Source organism: Semicossyphus pulcher, unplaced genomic scaffold, assembly GCF_022749685.1.
Source record: "Semicossyphus pulcher isolate SPU_LCO1_2020_fin unplaced genomic scaffold, fSemPul1.0.p SCAF_18, whole genome shotgun sequence".
In the NCBI taxonomy this organism is placed as follows: Eukaryota; Metazoa; Chordata; class Actinopteri; order Labriformes; family Labridae; genus Semicossyphus; species Semicossyphus pulcher.
The window spans coordinates 18,472,107-18,487,490 of NW_027211691.1; the positions used below are offsets into that span (position 1 = coordinate 18,472,107).

General features: G+C 39.9%; 3 protein-coding genes across 3 annotated transcripts; 2 read left to right on the forward strand and 1 right to left on the reverse strand.

The window, feature by feature from the left end:
• Positions 1-1,455: 1,455 nt before the first annotated feature.
• Positions 1,456-4,769, forward strand: myl12.1 (myosin, light chain 12, genome duplicate 1). Its single transcript, XM_069667020.1, has 4 exons — positions 1,456-1,540; positions 3,314-3,513; positions 3,728-3,889; positions 4,248-4,769. The coding sequence occupies exons 2-4, from the start codon at positions 3,330-3,332 to the stop codon at positions 4,418-4,420; spliced, it is 519 nt and encodes a 172-aa protein (XP_069523121.1). The 5' UTR covers positions 1,456-1,540; positions 3,314-3,329; the 3' UTR covers positions 4,421-4,769.
• Positions 4,770-6,332: 1,563 nt separating this feature from the next.
• fastkd3 (FAST kinase domains 3) lies at positions 6,333-11,098 on the forward strand. The gene is made up of 7 exons (XM_069667708.1): positions 6,333-6,410; positions 6,727-8,219; positions 8,346-8,431; positions 8,543-8,717; positions 8,798-8,867; positions 8,959-9,073; positions 10,892-11,098. Exons 2-7 carry the CDS (start codon positions 6,755-6,757, stop codon positions 10,988-10,990), a joined length of 2,010 nt encoding a protein of 669 aa, XP_069523809.1. The 5' UTR covers positions 6,333-6,410; positions 6,727-6,754; the 3' UTR covers positions 10,991-11,098.
• A 75-nt stretch (positions 11,099-11,173) lies between these two features.
• chmp5b (charged multivesicular body protein 5b) lies at positions 11,174-14,618 on the reverse strand. The gene is made up of 8 exons (XM_069667707.1): positions 14,476-14,618; positions 13,770-13,874; positions 13,423-13,469; positions 13,232-13,325; positions 13,064-13,135; positions 12,641-12,749; positions 11,615-11,730; positions 11,174-11,526 (listed from the first exon to the last, which is right to left on the reverse strand). The coding sequence occupies exons 1-8, from the start codon at positions 14,542-14,544 to the stop codon at positions 11,476-11,478; spliced, it is 663 nt and encodes a 220-aa protein (XP_069523808.1). The 5' UTR covers positions 14,545-14,618; the 3' UTR covers positions 11,174-11,475.
• Between the last annotated feature and the right edge of the window lie 766 nt (positions 14,619-15,384).

A 15,384-nucleotide genomic window follows, 5' to 3' on the forward strand; every position in this document is an offset into this window, starting at 1 on the left:
CTATTCTTAGGTTTTTGCTCTGTACGGCTCCCACACAGTTGTTTGATTGTTAATGGTTCTAGACATGAACAGATTAAATGTTCTCACAGGCTTGGGTAACATGCCCCAAAACAGTCTCATTATTGCTTAAAGAATAAAACTTTTTCTGTGCAGCTAGCACACTCTAGTGGTTAAATATGACACTACAATATGACTAAAATGATGTCATTTATTTAAACTTTGACCTTTCATGAAAAACTACAAACTGATCAATTCTACTACCTGACAATAAGATAAGAGTTCTTAAGAAATTTGCAAAGTTTTAATGGAAAATATAGATATATAACTGTGTTTTCTTAAAATTCTGTGTTTGTTCTTTACTAATAAACATAAAAATAAACAATTTGTTAAGTCAGTGACCAGATAACCATCACTGAGACCTGTAGTTTTTAAAGTAGTTTCATTCACTTTGTATTGTCATTAATATTAGTTATATGATATTTTAGGACTGTACAGTTCTAGATCGATGACTTGTTTGGCTACTGATCATATAGCATAACTAAAAGTGACTCTTGACACATGTTTAAGCATTTTGTTATCAACTTTTAAAGTGATATGACAACTGAACACAAAAGACAGATGTGTCTTCTTTTAACCTGTGACTCACCAGTTCCATATTTTGCTTTTGAAGCCTGCAGCGCTAAGCCTCCCTTCACAGAAATGAGTGGGGTACCAACTGTTGTCTGACCCACACTGGACTGTCATTGTCTATAATTATCCATCCTATCAATATTTCCCCCTGGTTTTATTACGTGGCCTTCCTTTTTTATTTACTTGATTTAACAAGGACAACATTTCATTGGGGTTTAAACGTCTTTTTTCAAGAGGGATCTGGCCAAGAAGGCAGCACAAAAACATTTACAAAGCAATAAATACAATACAAACACTATAGACATGGTAAGATAACTGACATCTAATTAAAAAGCTATTTGAGTCATCCAAATAAGCACGAAAAAATGTAAGCACCAAATTAGACCGCTATTAACATTATCAATTCAATCAAGAACATCGAAGAGAAAGCTATTATTTGCAATTGCATAAGTGTGCCTTATATATGATAGCATTTTTCCTCTTTGGGGTCATTAGACCCTACTTTGCCTTAATTGCACAATGTAATGGACGCTGTATTCTTTCTTTCCTTAAAAGGGCATATCCAGGAATGCCAGCGCTGGCAAGGGAGTGTTTGTGGAACTTGCATTTATTTCAACGGGGGTGTGAAGGTACATTATGTGTTTAATAACCTCTAAATAGCAAACAGTCTAATCTCTTTTAGGATTAAAATGTCCATTCAAATTTAAAATACTTGTAAATTTAGACACAAAAGGTTTATTCATTATTTTTAAAGCGAGTGATAAGGGTTTAATCCTTGAAACCTCCCCCGTATTTCTCTGAGTTGGTTTGTTCTGAATCTTCTCTACTGAACTCAACATCAGGAAGTGAAGGGCGGTGGTTGAGAAAAAGAGCAGCACGGGCTATCCTACAAGTATCTGGTTGGCGTCAGGTAAGACTATGTTTTAATCGTGTATTTCATTCTACCGAAGTCAGCTATATTATTAACAGTTTTCTAATAAGATACCACGCAGCTGTAGGTCATATTAAATGCGTATACCTGAACAGCAGATTACAGTGCCGTTTGGAGAGTTCGGTTGATTGCTTTGAAAACACGGCTAAATGTTAGCTGCGCTGCTAACTCGAAAGCTAACGTAGTGATACCAAACCGTTTGATACGAAGCAGGCATTTTAAAGTTATAGGTAAACTTTTTAAATTGTAAATTTACCTGGCTAACTTTTCGCTGCTGTCGATTGCTAGTAGGGGGCGAATGTCAAGCTGCTTTATGCACATCAATTACTTAATGTGGCTGAAACTAGGCCGCAAACCCTTAAGACCGAGCACGTAGTTAAAAATGCACTAAATTATAAAACATTACCAAACGAGGAAAGTTTGCTTTGCTAGAAGCTAGCTTTTATGTTTGAACAGTTTACTAAATGTGCAACACGACTACATGCAAATTAAACGACCATGTTTGTTTGTGTTTTTTCCTTGTGAACGCTTCTAGAGTTTTGGATGTACATTAAAACTGATAATATGTGCTTTTAAATTATATAGACATTTAGTTTTTGAGTTTGTTTTTTTTACTCGAAATAGTAAACACAGAACTATTATAACGCCATTTTAATAGCAAGTATCCCAGAAATGTAGCTTATCATTATAGATGGCACAAGAAGTAGATGAACAGTTACTCGACAACAAATTAATTTCTATCAACCGTGATAATTGTGTCTCAGCTTCAAACATTCGCCGATATTCCCTTTTATTGTAAATTGCATGTTTTTAGTCTTCAAAGCTAAAAAGCAGCTGCTGATTTGGGGACTCGTGGTGATTAATCAATAGTTCATTTTACAATTAAAACAGTTGTTAGCTGCGGCCCTAACTCGGAACGCAAACAGTTGTCCTACTTGAACGGGCCTGTATAATTACCAGTGTCAAATATAATATCTAGCCATGTCTCCACGATAGATACTTTATTGATCCCGAGGGAAATTTAGGCATCCAGTAGCTTACAAGACATTTAACATCACACATCTGTCAGCCCAACCCCCCCACTCTCCCTTACACCCGTAAGAAAATAATAAGATTAGAGACAAAATAAAATTGAGCTAAAATAAAAAGTAAAGGCTATTAAAATTACAACTAAACACTGCAACACTGAGTAGTGGCTGTATGGAGGTAGTGCAAAACAGGACGGTGCAAATGTGCTTAAAGATTTAGAAACAAATATAAATACAGTCAGTAGATGTCTTTTAACACAAGGCCAGGCTGTAGTCTGAACTTGCTGCCTGTGAAAACACAGTTGCAAGAACCTAATAATCCATCAAGGTAAGGCTGTGTAGGAGAGTATTCGTCTCCATTTAAGACATTGCCTCATAAGGGCATCTGTCCTCACATCAGTAACTTTCCTACCCTTAGTGAAGCCAGTGAGCTGATCAACCTAGAAAGATGAGGAACATTTCCATTTATAGCTCAATGAGGGACACCGCTCTGGGGAATCACTGCCAGAGTATTAAAATATCCCACCACTGAGTTGTGGGTACAGATGACGAAATCTTATTTTGAGTAGCCCCATGATCTGCTCTACCTTTGATCAGAGTGTCTCCTATATCATTCTTTTCCCCTCTTATCAGATTCACGTTATGTACTTTTGTACTTGTATTTTTACCAACTCCCCCCTAACTGTTTTAAGATGTTGTTTACATTTAAAAATGTTTCCAACAGGTAAAAATCAGTCAAAATGTCGAGCAAAAGGGCTAAGGGAAAGACCACGAAGAAGCGCCCTCAGCGCGCCACTTCCAATGTCTTCGCCATGTTTGACCAGTCTCAGATTCAGGAGTTCAAGGAGGCTTTCAACATGATCGACCAGAACCGTGATGGGTTTGTAGACAAAGAGGATCTTCACGACATGCTGGCCTCACTGGGTGAGTTGGACAGTCTCGGTTTTGACTTCCAGATAAGCTGAACTAACATCAGAAAGTAGCTGTAAGCAGTTCCGCACTGTTGGGTGTGCACCTACATTGTTTGAAAACTAGTTTTACAAGCAAACATATTTATATGTTAATGAGTTGTTGGTGTCACACCTACTCAAAACCCTACCAACCTATTTTAAGTACATCATACCTGTCTTTTATAAAGGGAAAAACCCAACTGATGAGTACCTGGAGGCCATGATGATGGAAGCTCCTGGACCCATTAACTTCACCATGTTCCTCACCATGTTTGGGGAGAAGCTCAATGGCACAGATCCTGAGGATGTGATCAGAAACGCATTCGCTTGCTTCGATGAGGAGGGGACAGGTAAATTGTTGCAGCTGAAAACTCCTTCCTGTTGATAGACTCAAAATAGTCTCAACTGTGAGGCTTCTGCTGATACAAAGATGACATCCCTTTTTTTAAAGACGTTTCTTGTAATAATTAATTTTATTAGTTTTAGATTTAATTTACTCAGCTGTTTCTGCTTTTCTTCACCACTTCCGAACTTTGAATAGCAGCTGTGCTTTAGTAAAGATGTTTTATAAAGTCGATAAAGTGGCCTTGCCTTATAAGGTTCGTTCACTAATGGTTTTTCCAGGACAGTAGGAATTCTTGAGATAATTCTGATGTTGTTTCAGGCCGTCTTTAGCCTTATCTGATCTGAACTGTTTTCCCCCCTCAGGTTTCATCCAGGAAGATTACCTCAGAGAGCTGCTCACAACAATGGGCGACCGGTTTACAGACGAGGAGGTGGACGAGCTCTTCAGGGAGGCCCCCATCGACAAGAAGAGCAACTTCAACTACGTGGAGTTCACACGCATCCTAAAGCACGGTGCCAAGGACAAAGACGATTAAAGAGCCATACCAGCATACTCCTCTCCACCCTCTGTCTCCAACGTCAGCTAGATCACCGTGCTGCATGTCTCAACTCTCCAGTATAAACCCCATTTTAAACAAACCAAAGCAATAACTATCCACTCCTGTTTGTTAGGACCTTCCAGTATTGCCAAATGTACACATCTCTAATGAGGAGAAAAAATTCTAATAGGTTGTGAAGTGTTTTTTTTTCTGTCATGTAAAGATGTGAAGTGGCAGCACCTTGGAAGCTCTAAGGGATAAGTCTTTGCAATTCATGTGATCGGGTTTAGCTGAATTTTTACATTTTATAATATAAACTTTTTAAATAAAGCCCTCTATCAAGTTGTATTTTGCTGACTTTTTCCCTTTCCATAAATGACAACTGAACTAAGCAGTGCATTATCTGTCTTTTTTTGTCTGAGGCATATCTAAAGTGCTCACCAAGTCCTGACAAGTCCATACTGCCTCCCCACTTAACTCATTAAGCGTGTGCCGACTAGCACAAGCTGAATTCTTTCAGTGAAAGGGGCAAAAAACATGGTTAACATGAACACAACAAAGAGGAACTACCCAAATACCATTATTAAAGTAATGGGGATACATTCCTGTGAAGAAAAAGGGTGTGGTTTTATGTAATGGAGGACTTATCTAACAGACGAGAGGACACTGAGCTGTCAGACAAGCATTGTAAAGTTAATCCAATTCTTCCTACTGATTTAGCAGCAGTTCATGAGCCAATAACTTAAGCTGCTCTAAAATATATTCTTTATGAATGAACAGTGGTGGAAAGTCACCTAAGAATACTTACTTCAGTGCAATTTTAAGATACTTTTACTTAAATATATTCTATTTATCCTCCTTTATACTTTAGCTCCTGCATTTCAGAGCAGAGTACTGTAGTTTTTACTTTACTACATGAATTAACTGCTATAGTTACTTTATTTTATATCGAAAATATACTTGTTTAAGAGTTTTTTGGTGGTGGTACAATGCCCCACATGCGCTTATGATCATGAGTAGACCGAGTTATGTTAGAATTAATACAATGCACCAGATTAGGTGACTTTATTATGTACTTAAAAGAATAATAAAGGTAATTTAACCTGTAAGATAACTAACAGCCTCTAAAGTCTAATTGACCATGGTTATACTTGTATTCAAGTATAAGTAAAGGATCTAAGTAATTTCGCTAGCACTGTTAAAGAGAACGTCTTATATTTCAAAGGCGCCTTACGTCTAGTGAATGAGTTAACGGTAGCTAGGCAAACTCTTTAAATTACAGGATGGTCAAATTGCGGTTGACCATGCAGATAAATGTTAATACTGATAGAAAGTTGAAGTCTTTACAGTTAATGCTGATAAGAGTATAATGGTATAACATTTATTAAGATGTACAAATATTTAAAATTTTAAACAAACCTTCTACCTGGCCATATGAATTGAAGAAAACCTACCTGGGTTATATCGCACTCTAGTGTCTGAATGGAATATTCAAACAGCTAATGCCGCCTTCAAATTTAATCGGAAAAAACAAACACTAAAGACTCAAAATTTAAGTGATTATTGAAATTACTTGAGGGGACGGGATGTTCATATGAAATTGTCTGTGAAATGCCAATTTTTCTGGGATCTCAAATCAGAGGTGCAAAGATAATTGGTGCCGTTTAGGCAACGATAAAAGTATTTAAAATTATGTGTTATACATTCAAAGTTAATTAGACTCCTGTTGATTTATTTTAACACGTTCTTCTTCCCATATCGAAGGATCACTGTTGGCATTTCCAGAATTAGTTCTATCATCTTGTATATTTAAATTCCGATCAGAAAATGTAATCAAAACTTAAGATGAGAAATCGTAGTTCAGACATGGAATCAACGACGTCCGAGGTCCATCGAATGCCTCACGATCCTTACAGGACCACGTTAGGACGGAATCTCCCCTGTCAGCCGCCGAACTGTGACCATATTCCGTTGTCGGAAAGTCCTGGTAAGAACTTTACCACTTTCATCTTGTCAATTATTATCGATTTATTACTGTGACCTTAAGTGTCAACCATTATACACGTTTATCAGAGCAGCAAGACTGTTGTAGGATAGCTAAGTTAAGCTAGCAGCTAAGTGGCTACCGTTAGCTAACCTCAAGGTTGGTTAGTTAACAAAACAGTGAGGAGGGGCTAAACGCTCTCACTGTTTGTAGTTTTGCATTCAGGTTCGATGACATCTTTTGAATGTTTGTGTTGGCTTAAAGAAAACCCTTAAACACCGTTTCACTGTCTGATAGTTTTTCCTTTTTATTCTTCCAGCTGGGTCTGGGAGTCCTGGAGCAGGGTCATGGCTCTGAAACTGATCAAGAGATTTCCGGTGCTCGGTCACTTCGGGATACAACGTTACCCTCATGTGGGACCCGTCTGCCCCTCCAGGCTCCTGAGTACCGGAAGGGTAGGTCAGCCCTTATGTGTAGCCTGCCTGTATACCTCAGCAGGCAGCTGCATCCAGACACAGGGCTGCAAGAAGCTCCAGCCGGACCGCGGGAGAAGGACCCTGACCACCATCATCAGGGAACCGTCCTTCGTGGCCAGCAGCTCTGTAGGACTCCACAGAAACTCGTGGCCTCGATTCTGCCTGACCCAGCTGCACAGACCCACAGCTGTAGAGGAAGAGTCTTTCCAGCAGCGTTTAGGGACCTGCTCCTCATCCCGACAGGTGTTCTCGCTGCTGCGCTCTGTGGAGATCATGTCTGACACCATGGCTGCAGCAGCACTGCACCGTGTGGCCGACCTGGAGCAGGCAGGGAACTCCCTGAAGGATCCTACAGTGCTGGAGAACGACACCATCAGAGCTCTGTGCTTCCAGCTGGAGGAGGACTCTAGGCGCCTGACAGATGCTGGGGTGGTGTCAGCTCTCCAGGCTTGCACACGCCTCTTCCTGGATCCTTGGAGCACGTTAATGGTGCGGCTGGTGTCTGAGAGCCAGGAGAGGTTAGACAGAGGGGAGATGAGCGTAGGGCAGCTGTGTACCCTGGGTCAGGCAATGCAGGCTATGGAGGGTCCTGGCTGTGTGATGCTGGAGCAGGTGATGGAGCAAATCCAGAAGGAAAAGCCTGCCCAGTGGAGCCTGGCAGATCTTATCGCTGTTTACAGACTTCTGCAAGGGGGAGTGGCTGAAGATGGACAATACAGACACATGCTAAACGCCATGCACACCCGTGCTGTGACGGTCACCTCCTGCATGGATCCTACTGCCGTCAGCGGGCTGCTCAGTGCTCTCGTGACCCTGAATCAGATGCAGGCCATGCCGCTTGTGATCAGTCTGTGTAAGCAGGCTGTGCGGCATGTACCTCACTTCACTGATGAGGAGCTAACCGTCGTTCTCGGCGCCCTCATGCACTTTGGTCACAGCGATCATTACTTTGTGGAGGCGATGGAGAGGCATGTGCCCACAGTAGTCTTCACCTCCCACCCAGAGACAGTTACAAAAGTGTGTCAGTTCTTCGGCCGGAGGAACATCCTCTCCCCCACTGTGTTTGACGCTATAGCGGAGAGTTTCGTGTACCGGGCCGATGACTACAGCACCAGCCAGGTGGCGAGGCAGATCATGGCTCTCGGGAAGCTCGGCTACCTTCCGCCCAACGCCGGGGACATATTTAGGAAAGTGGAGAAAATCCTGCACTCGCGTTTTTCACACTTCCAGCCTCGAACGCTGCTCAACCTGCTGCACTCCTGCACCCTGGTGGAGAGGTTTCCTGTCAACTTTGTCGCCAAAGTTTTCAGCAGCTACTTCCTCCAGCAACTGCAAGGTAATTATCCTGCAGTATGTACCTTTCCATGAAGGATTCACAAGCAAATTAATTGTTTGATGTTGATGTCGCTGCATGTCTTTTATGATTAAAGTATAAAAAAAAAAAGCTTTTGTTTTATTCCAGATCAAGGCACAGGAATGGACCGCATTGTCCTGGCACAGCTGACACAGCTCTACTTGACGCTGAAGTTGGAGTGTCCTTTCTATGAGGTAAAGTATATTCTGAATACACAACCTCTCACTGAAAGCATACTCCTGTATTGTTTTGCTTTAATGTAGTGTCAATGTATTTGTGTTCTTCCACACCTTCTGTCTCCTCAGGGTCCCAAACTCCACCCCAAATACCGCATCAAGTCTTTCCTCATGCCCGGACGCTCTCTGGAGACACCGATCGATATTCATCTGTACAACACCGTGAAAATGGGACTGGTTGATCTTCTCGGGGCTCGTGCATACTTTGGGTCTAAAGTTCTGACGCCGTACTGCTACACACTCGGTAACATCAACACAAGATCTGTTTATCTCCTCAGTGTTTCCTACTCACAAAGGGCTTAACAGTAAGATTTGTCTTTGTAGATGTGGAGATAAAACTGAATGAGGAGGGATATGTGCTGCCTGCCAGTCAAAATGAGGATGTGCACAAGAGGTAAATGGATTTGACTTGCATCATTGGATCCAGCTGAAGCTCGTAATGGTTTGACATGAGATTCTAACTCTGTGTGTTTTCATGTTTGCAGGATCGCTCTTTGTATCGATGGACAAAAAAGGTTCACCACAAGCAAGAGGCAGCTACTTGGAAAAGAGGCCATCAAGCAACGACACCTGAGGCTTCTGGGATATGAAGTTGTCCAGGTTAGACCCTCACCTTTTACTTTTATGCTTTAGAGCAGCCATTCCCAAACGTAAGGATGCCGATTCCCAACATGAAATTGCAAAAAAAAAAACGGGGCCTCACCAAACTACTCATCACACAACTCGGATCAACGCTCGGGGACAAAACGAAGGATTTCAATTCATATTCCTATTTCATATGTAGTAAGGTTCTATGTGAAAGTGGGCCTACTGTAGTGTAGTTGTAATGATAAGACTTTATTAAGGACACAGCGTGAGGTCCATAGCACAAAAAATATATATATATATAAAACATAACAGACAATACATACAGCAATACATAAGTGAGGCATCAACTCGATTATGACACAAAGGTTCATACATTAGGTAGCTGTGTGTACGTACAGACTTGAGCAGTTCGGCACCCCAACATTTACCATCATTTCACTAGCACTTTTAAAAGCATTCTCATGCCATCATTATAGGCCACGTTGAGTCTCTGCATGTTGCTTTTGCTATAAACACGCCCCAAGTGGGCAGTATACATGGTACAAAATGCTTTAAATACAGCTGTCTTAACATTAACAGTGCACATGTTAAACTTCCGTGCGAGCATATTGGCTTGCACGTATAACTTGCGACACTGTCTGTTAATATCTCTATTGTCCGACAGATCATTTACAATATGATGGCCGAGATATATGATCTCATTACATTCATGAAGAGCAATGCCAGATAAAAAGAATTCAGGAAAAACTAGTTTTCTATCACCTTTGCTTCTAACGATCATAATCTTACTCTTAATTGCATTATATTTGATGTCAAAGTCGAGACCATATTGTGAGCAGACATTCAATAGCTGTTGTAGGCCAGCACTATATGGGCAGAAAATTACCAAATCATCTGCATACATTAGGTTAATTAATTAGGTTGGTAATGTAATGCACGATAATTTATCCACATAAAAGGTACAAAGCAACAATATTAGTGCAAATCGTGTATTTTAAAACAGTAAAACACACATTTTTGTGTATAAACGACCTCTCGTGGCCCACTTGCAGTACCTTGACAAGATTTTCATTTAAATAAATGTCTATAATATATATAAATATATGTTGTAGGTCATATAGATGCGTCACTATTTATTTCAGTCTGTTTCATAACCAGTGAAAAACTCCTCACAGGAGCTTTAATGTGATAATCTCAAAGATTTTCATGTAAATAAAAGTCTGAGTCTCTATCTATCGCTGAATGAGGTAACACGATAGTGATTGAGCCTATGGCCCACTGATGAAAGCCTTTGCAGTTTTACAGACTGGGTGTCTGGTGCAACTATTGTGAAAACATCACCGGTGGCGCCCAGTTAGTGACGTGTTTTCCATCACCCAGCAGTGGTCGGTCTGTCAGAGAGGGTAGGCGGAGCTAAGCGGCTGCTTTTCCGGTCTCTCCAAGTGTTGCGAGTAAACAGTAATCTACTATGGCTGAACAAACAAAGAAAAGATCGATGACTACAGATACAACTTCAAAAATAAGTGAAAATCCAAAGAAAAAGAAACAAATTCGACGCTCAGATGAAGCAAACAGTCTGAAAAGGAAAGCGACCGTCAGCGAGGACATCTGCTTATATGAGATGTATGCACCCGCAATTGCCTTTTATGGCCACAAGGTGTCACCAAATAGAACGAAACTGTCCCATCTGTGGACTGCAGCCTCCACTTTAGGAATCACTGCTTTCGAGAGCACCAGTTATTCTCATAGCACGACCTTCTGCTCCCTGTTAATGTGATGTTTTGTTTTTATTACATTACTAATCAGAATTCCCCCCCCTTAATTTTTCAGGTGCCTTACTATGAATTTGAAACACTGCGAGACAAGACCAGTGTGGTGGAGTATCTGCATCAGAAAATCTTCCCTCACACTTACAGGCTGAGCTGGTGATGATGAGTGCCGTCTTTACTTTTGTGAAGAAGCTTCTTACTTGCAGAGTCTTTATTTATTTTTTCTAGAAACAGGCATTACCAAATGAAGTTATTGCTTATGCACTCTGACCTGTTTAACTTGATAATAAAGTTACTTTTATATGAACAATGACTTTTGAATGACTTAATTCAAGGCAAGACGTCTGGTTTGAAAAATATAATTTATTTTGTTCTTGGCAACGCGGCGGCTGCAGAAACTGTACAAAGTTAAGAAAATCCTGATTCCAACTATCACCTTGGATACATTCGACATGAACTCACTCAAAGAATATAAATCACACCCTTTAATTACAAAAGCCTGATTATCATTTCTAGTTTTCATCATTCCTATGAAAGAAAAAGCTTTGGTACAAATGCTGCACTTGAAGGCTTGGAGTGTCAGTTGGATAAATAGAAAAAGGCTATGATACATGTGAAACCAACATGAGTGTTCTGACTGCTGCTTTATGAAGCAGTAATCTGAGGAAGGCCGAACTCGTCCACCAGGACTCCATCCTGAAACACGACAAGGAACAAAGCCCATTAGTAAAAGCATACAAATTTTTTTTATATAGAGTAAAAAGAAATATCTTGAAAGAATCACCCTGCTGGTTGATTTGTCGCCGGGCAGACCCTCCGGGATGGAAGGAGCTGTAGAAGCGTCATCCAGGTAGGAGCTGTCGTCATCCATCAGGAGCTCGTCTCCCAGTGCATCCAGCTCTGTGGACACATTCACAGTTAAGATAACCACCGACATAGGCCATGTCACTTAAGTGTCATTAGGGTCTCCATGGCAACATATACATGTATGTATCATTGATGGAAATTGAAAGGATGTAAATGTTCGGTCTGTCAAAGCACTTCATTATTCATCTAATAAGGGAAACACACAAGAAACAAAATGACAGACGTCGTATTCGCGCGGTACTAATATTACCTGGAAATCTATAGTAATTGTGCGCAAATCTGTCATGTCAAGTATTTGTTGTTGTTGTTTTGCCTTCATTATAAAGGACAGCTGAAGAGAGACGGGGAGTATGGGGATGGCACGCACCAACTGATCAGCAGACGGGGAGTAGAGCCTGCGATCAGCGCATTGAGGACTGTAGCCTCTGTGTATGGGGCGCCTGCTCTACCAGCTGAGCTAAACCATGTCCAGCATTTGTAAATGAAAATTTCCACTGCAAATTACTCCACAGACAACCTGCTATAACATCAGTCCCTTGCAAATGGCCATCTCAGATTTGTTGGTTGCGTTTTTACCTCCTCTTTCCCATAATAATAATGAAAATTATGAAGGCTGCACTGGCAATTTTAAAAGAAAGCTTTTACAGCATTTTAGTGCAAATTTAGGACGCCCTTCTGGCAACCCAGCATTAAGACGGATTGACGAGAAGAGCTGCCTTAAATCCATCAGAAGAGCGAAATCTCAAACTGCTTGGATGGGACACTCACATGGCAAGGATTTTTTTCTATCATTTCAGAGATCAGCAATTATCTACCTTATATATTTAACAATTATTATATGGAATAAACAGTAAGGATAGGAGAAAACACAGACGTAGAGGGGCTCGTTTCATAAATCAAACGAGGTCCCCTACAAATGCTGGAATAGAAGTATTCTACTGACCCGCTTCCAAGTCATCGTCATCAATTTCAGGAGTGCCATAGCTTCTGCCCAGCGCCTCCTGGATGTCATTGGCATCCTCCATCATGTCCTCCAGCTGGTCTTGTAGGCCCTGAATTAAAAGAAAATAGAGTTTAAATTTTTGCATTTCGTGTAAATGCTCTGCAAGACGAGACGCGCACAGACTTCTCTTGTAAAAGCTTAATAAGGTCAAAAACAAATCCTTTACTATGGGAATTTAAATGCCAATTATATTTTATCTAACAATGTCTGGTACCTTCTGCATGACCTTATTCTCCAACACAGTCCACAATAATAACTTTAAAGTGTACATTTTAGAAGGGGAGCATCTGAACCTTCCTTGTATCTGCTGATGCATATCAGGCCCTCCTATTGAAGTAAAGCTGTAGTAAAAAAAGAAAGTACCTCAATCTTATCAATTTTCACGTTCTTGTACGCCTTCTTCATGTCTTTAAGGCCGGTTTTCATTGCATCAACCTAAAGAGAGAAAAAAACATTAGCAGAAAGCCACATTTTCTTAAGCTAATGTCCTTCTGGTGTGAAAAAGAATCACATCTGGAGGCAGTCTCTTACGGTGGTCTTCGTGTCTTTAAGGGACTGGATTGTGTAGTTTGCTTGTTCCATGTTGAACGACTGCTGCATGAGGTTATCTCTTTGGCCTTCATACCTGGAGGACAAGAAGAAGAATTTAAGTTTGAGCTTATATTACTAGATTGACCCGTGATGATATGAAAAGTTTGACTCTAGGAAATAGAATGACTTACATTCTCTTCTGTTTCAGCACTCTCATAGCCTTTTGCTTCACCATGTTCTAGTAAATGAAGGAAATGAGTGAGTATACTTAACAATGATGAGAAGGGAAAAAGACATTAGACTTTTTGGTGCCAACCAGAAATGTTGCCGATTTTAGAGTGTAATTTAATGAGGAAAACTTTTGTTAAAAAAAAAACAATGTTTTGAGGTTTATACATTTAAGTTTCTTACTAGTTTAGGTGTTGGAAAAGGTATTCTATCTAATGATTGTGAATGTTTGGCAGGTAGATCCAAGGATGTCAAGGGCTGATTTCAATCCCTTCTTCGTTATCCATAAGCATTGGGCAATTAATCTCACCTTTGAGGGCCCATCTCTCATCTTCTTCATCTGATCCTTGTATTTCACAAGTTCAGCATCTAGTCTGGCAACCTTCTTGTCAATAGACTCTGTCCGAGAATCAACCTTCAAGTAAAAACAGAGAACATGACATCAGTTTCTTGATCAATAAATGCAGGGTAATTTAATAGTTGATCTTTATATCAATACATACAATCTAACTAACCGATTTCTTTAGGTACACATAAGCATTAGCTTATTTGGCCATATAACCCGTTTCTCCTTCCTTCTCTAGTTAGCTAAGAATAGCTCTGCCCAGACACAGAACCAGTATAACTGGTTGAGGTCTCTTTTCACTGACGGTCACATAGTTTCTGTTGTATGCCAGAGAAATCACTTAAATTCCTGCTCAAAATGATATAATGCTTATTCAGTACCTAAACAGACCAACCCACTGTTGTTTTTATGATATCTTGATTATTGACTGATATTATAGATACATTGTGTTAGGAGAAACGACCAGTAAAAATATCCTCTCTGCAATCAGTATTATAACAACTTAAATACAAGCCGTTTCATGACATCATGGCTGTTAAATGTGGCAAACCGTTGACCTGTTTTCTGCTCATAAAAGTTAGCTAACAGTTAGCTAACTAAGCCGAGAAGGGGTCCGTCTTTGTTTACTTTGTTGACAGCGTATAAAAAGTTATTTCAAGATTAAACTTACGTTTCCTATGCAGTCCGAAAGGTTCGGGGGCGGACCTTTAGGTTTTCCGCTACCAAATATACGGTTCATTTTGGCAAAATTAAGGATTTAAACTTTCAAGAAAGCTGTGTTAACTTGCTGTCTGCCGTCCAGTCGGAGGAAAAACCCGGAAATGTGACTTCGAGTTGACGTCAGAGGGATCACGTGGTCATTATTCACTGAGCCGCGCCCTACAAAGCGCTTTGTTTAGATTTTAATACATGTTTTTCTTCTCTTTCATGTTAAATTACTCGTTTCTTCTTATGGTGCTTGTATTTATGTAGCATGACTTACAAGACAATATGTTCCTGATTTTTTTTTTTTCAAAAAGAATTGTAACAGAAAGCAAAACAACATGACATTTAGGACATTTAAACAAATCTAAACATTTAAAACGGGCAATTACATAGTTATTGAAGTCATAGTTTGTGTCCATATATTTTATTTTATTACATAAATTCATGTAAAACACTGACCCCTGCCTCTGGGGGAGTAGGGAGAGTAGTAATCTGATTATGTGTTATTTGATTGCTTGGGCAGGAGTACTCTGATTACAAGTAACTGCATAAGAAGGCCTTATGAAAATCATATTTGATGTCATAAATTCTTTCATCCTACCTTTTTCAGCTTCTTTAAATCAAGGCTTTCCTCTTAATATCTGAAAAACTAACACGAAAACTACTTATGAACTCATAAAAATAACTTAAACTAAACCAAAACCAAAAACCAAAATGAAAGACTAAATAAAAATGAAAACCAATGGCAATTTAGAAACTATAATAACTCTGGTTCAGACTGATCAGAATTAAACTGATCAGGTTTATTAAATGAAAACCAAAATAATTTGGATTACATAATCAATTACCATTATATTGCTAAAGAAGATGGCTG

Excerpts from the sequence above, each read along its gene's own strand:
- myl12.1 (XM_069667020.1), top strand. The coding sequence starts at position 3,330 with ATGTCGAGCAAAAGGGCTAAGGGAAAGACCACGAAGAAGCGCCCTCAG. Across the intron at positions 3,514-3,727 it reads CGACATGCTGGCCTCACTGG|GGAAAAACCCAACTGATGAG; the intron begins GTGAGTTGGACA and ends TCTTTTATAAAG. Across the intron at positions 3,890-4,247 it reads CTTCGATGAGGAGGGGACAG|GTTTCATCCAGGAAGATTAC; the intron begins GTAAATTGTTGC and ends TTCCCCCCTCAG.
- fastkd3 (XM_069667708.1), top strand. The coding sequence starts at position 6,755 with ATGGCTCTGAAACTGATCAAGAGATTTCCGGTGCTCGGTCACTTCGGG. Across the intron at positions 8,220-8,345 it reads CTTCCTCCAGCAACTGCAAG|ATCAAGGCACAGGAATGGAC; the intron begins GTAATTATCCTG and ends GTTTTATTCCAG. Across the intron at positions 9,074-10,891 it reads TGGGATATGAAGTTGTCCAG|GTGCCTTACTATGAATTTGA; the intron begins GTTAGACCCTCA and ends TTAATTTTTCAG.
- chmp5b (XM_069667707.1), bottom strand. The coding sequence starts at position 14,544 with ATGAACCGTATATTTGGTAGCGGAAAACCTAAAGGTCCGCCCCCGAAC. Across the intron at positions 13,875-14,475 it reads TTTCGGACTGCATAGGAAAC|GTTGATTCTCGGACAGAGTC; the intron begins GTAAGTTTAATC and ends TTTTACTTGAAG. Across the intron at positions 13,326-13,422 it reads GTGCTGAAACAGAAGAGAAT|GTATGAAGGCCAAAGAGATA; the intron begins GTAAGTCATTCT and ends CTTGTCCTCCAG.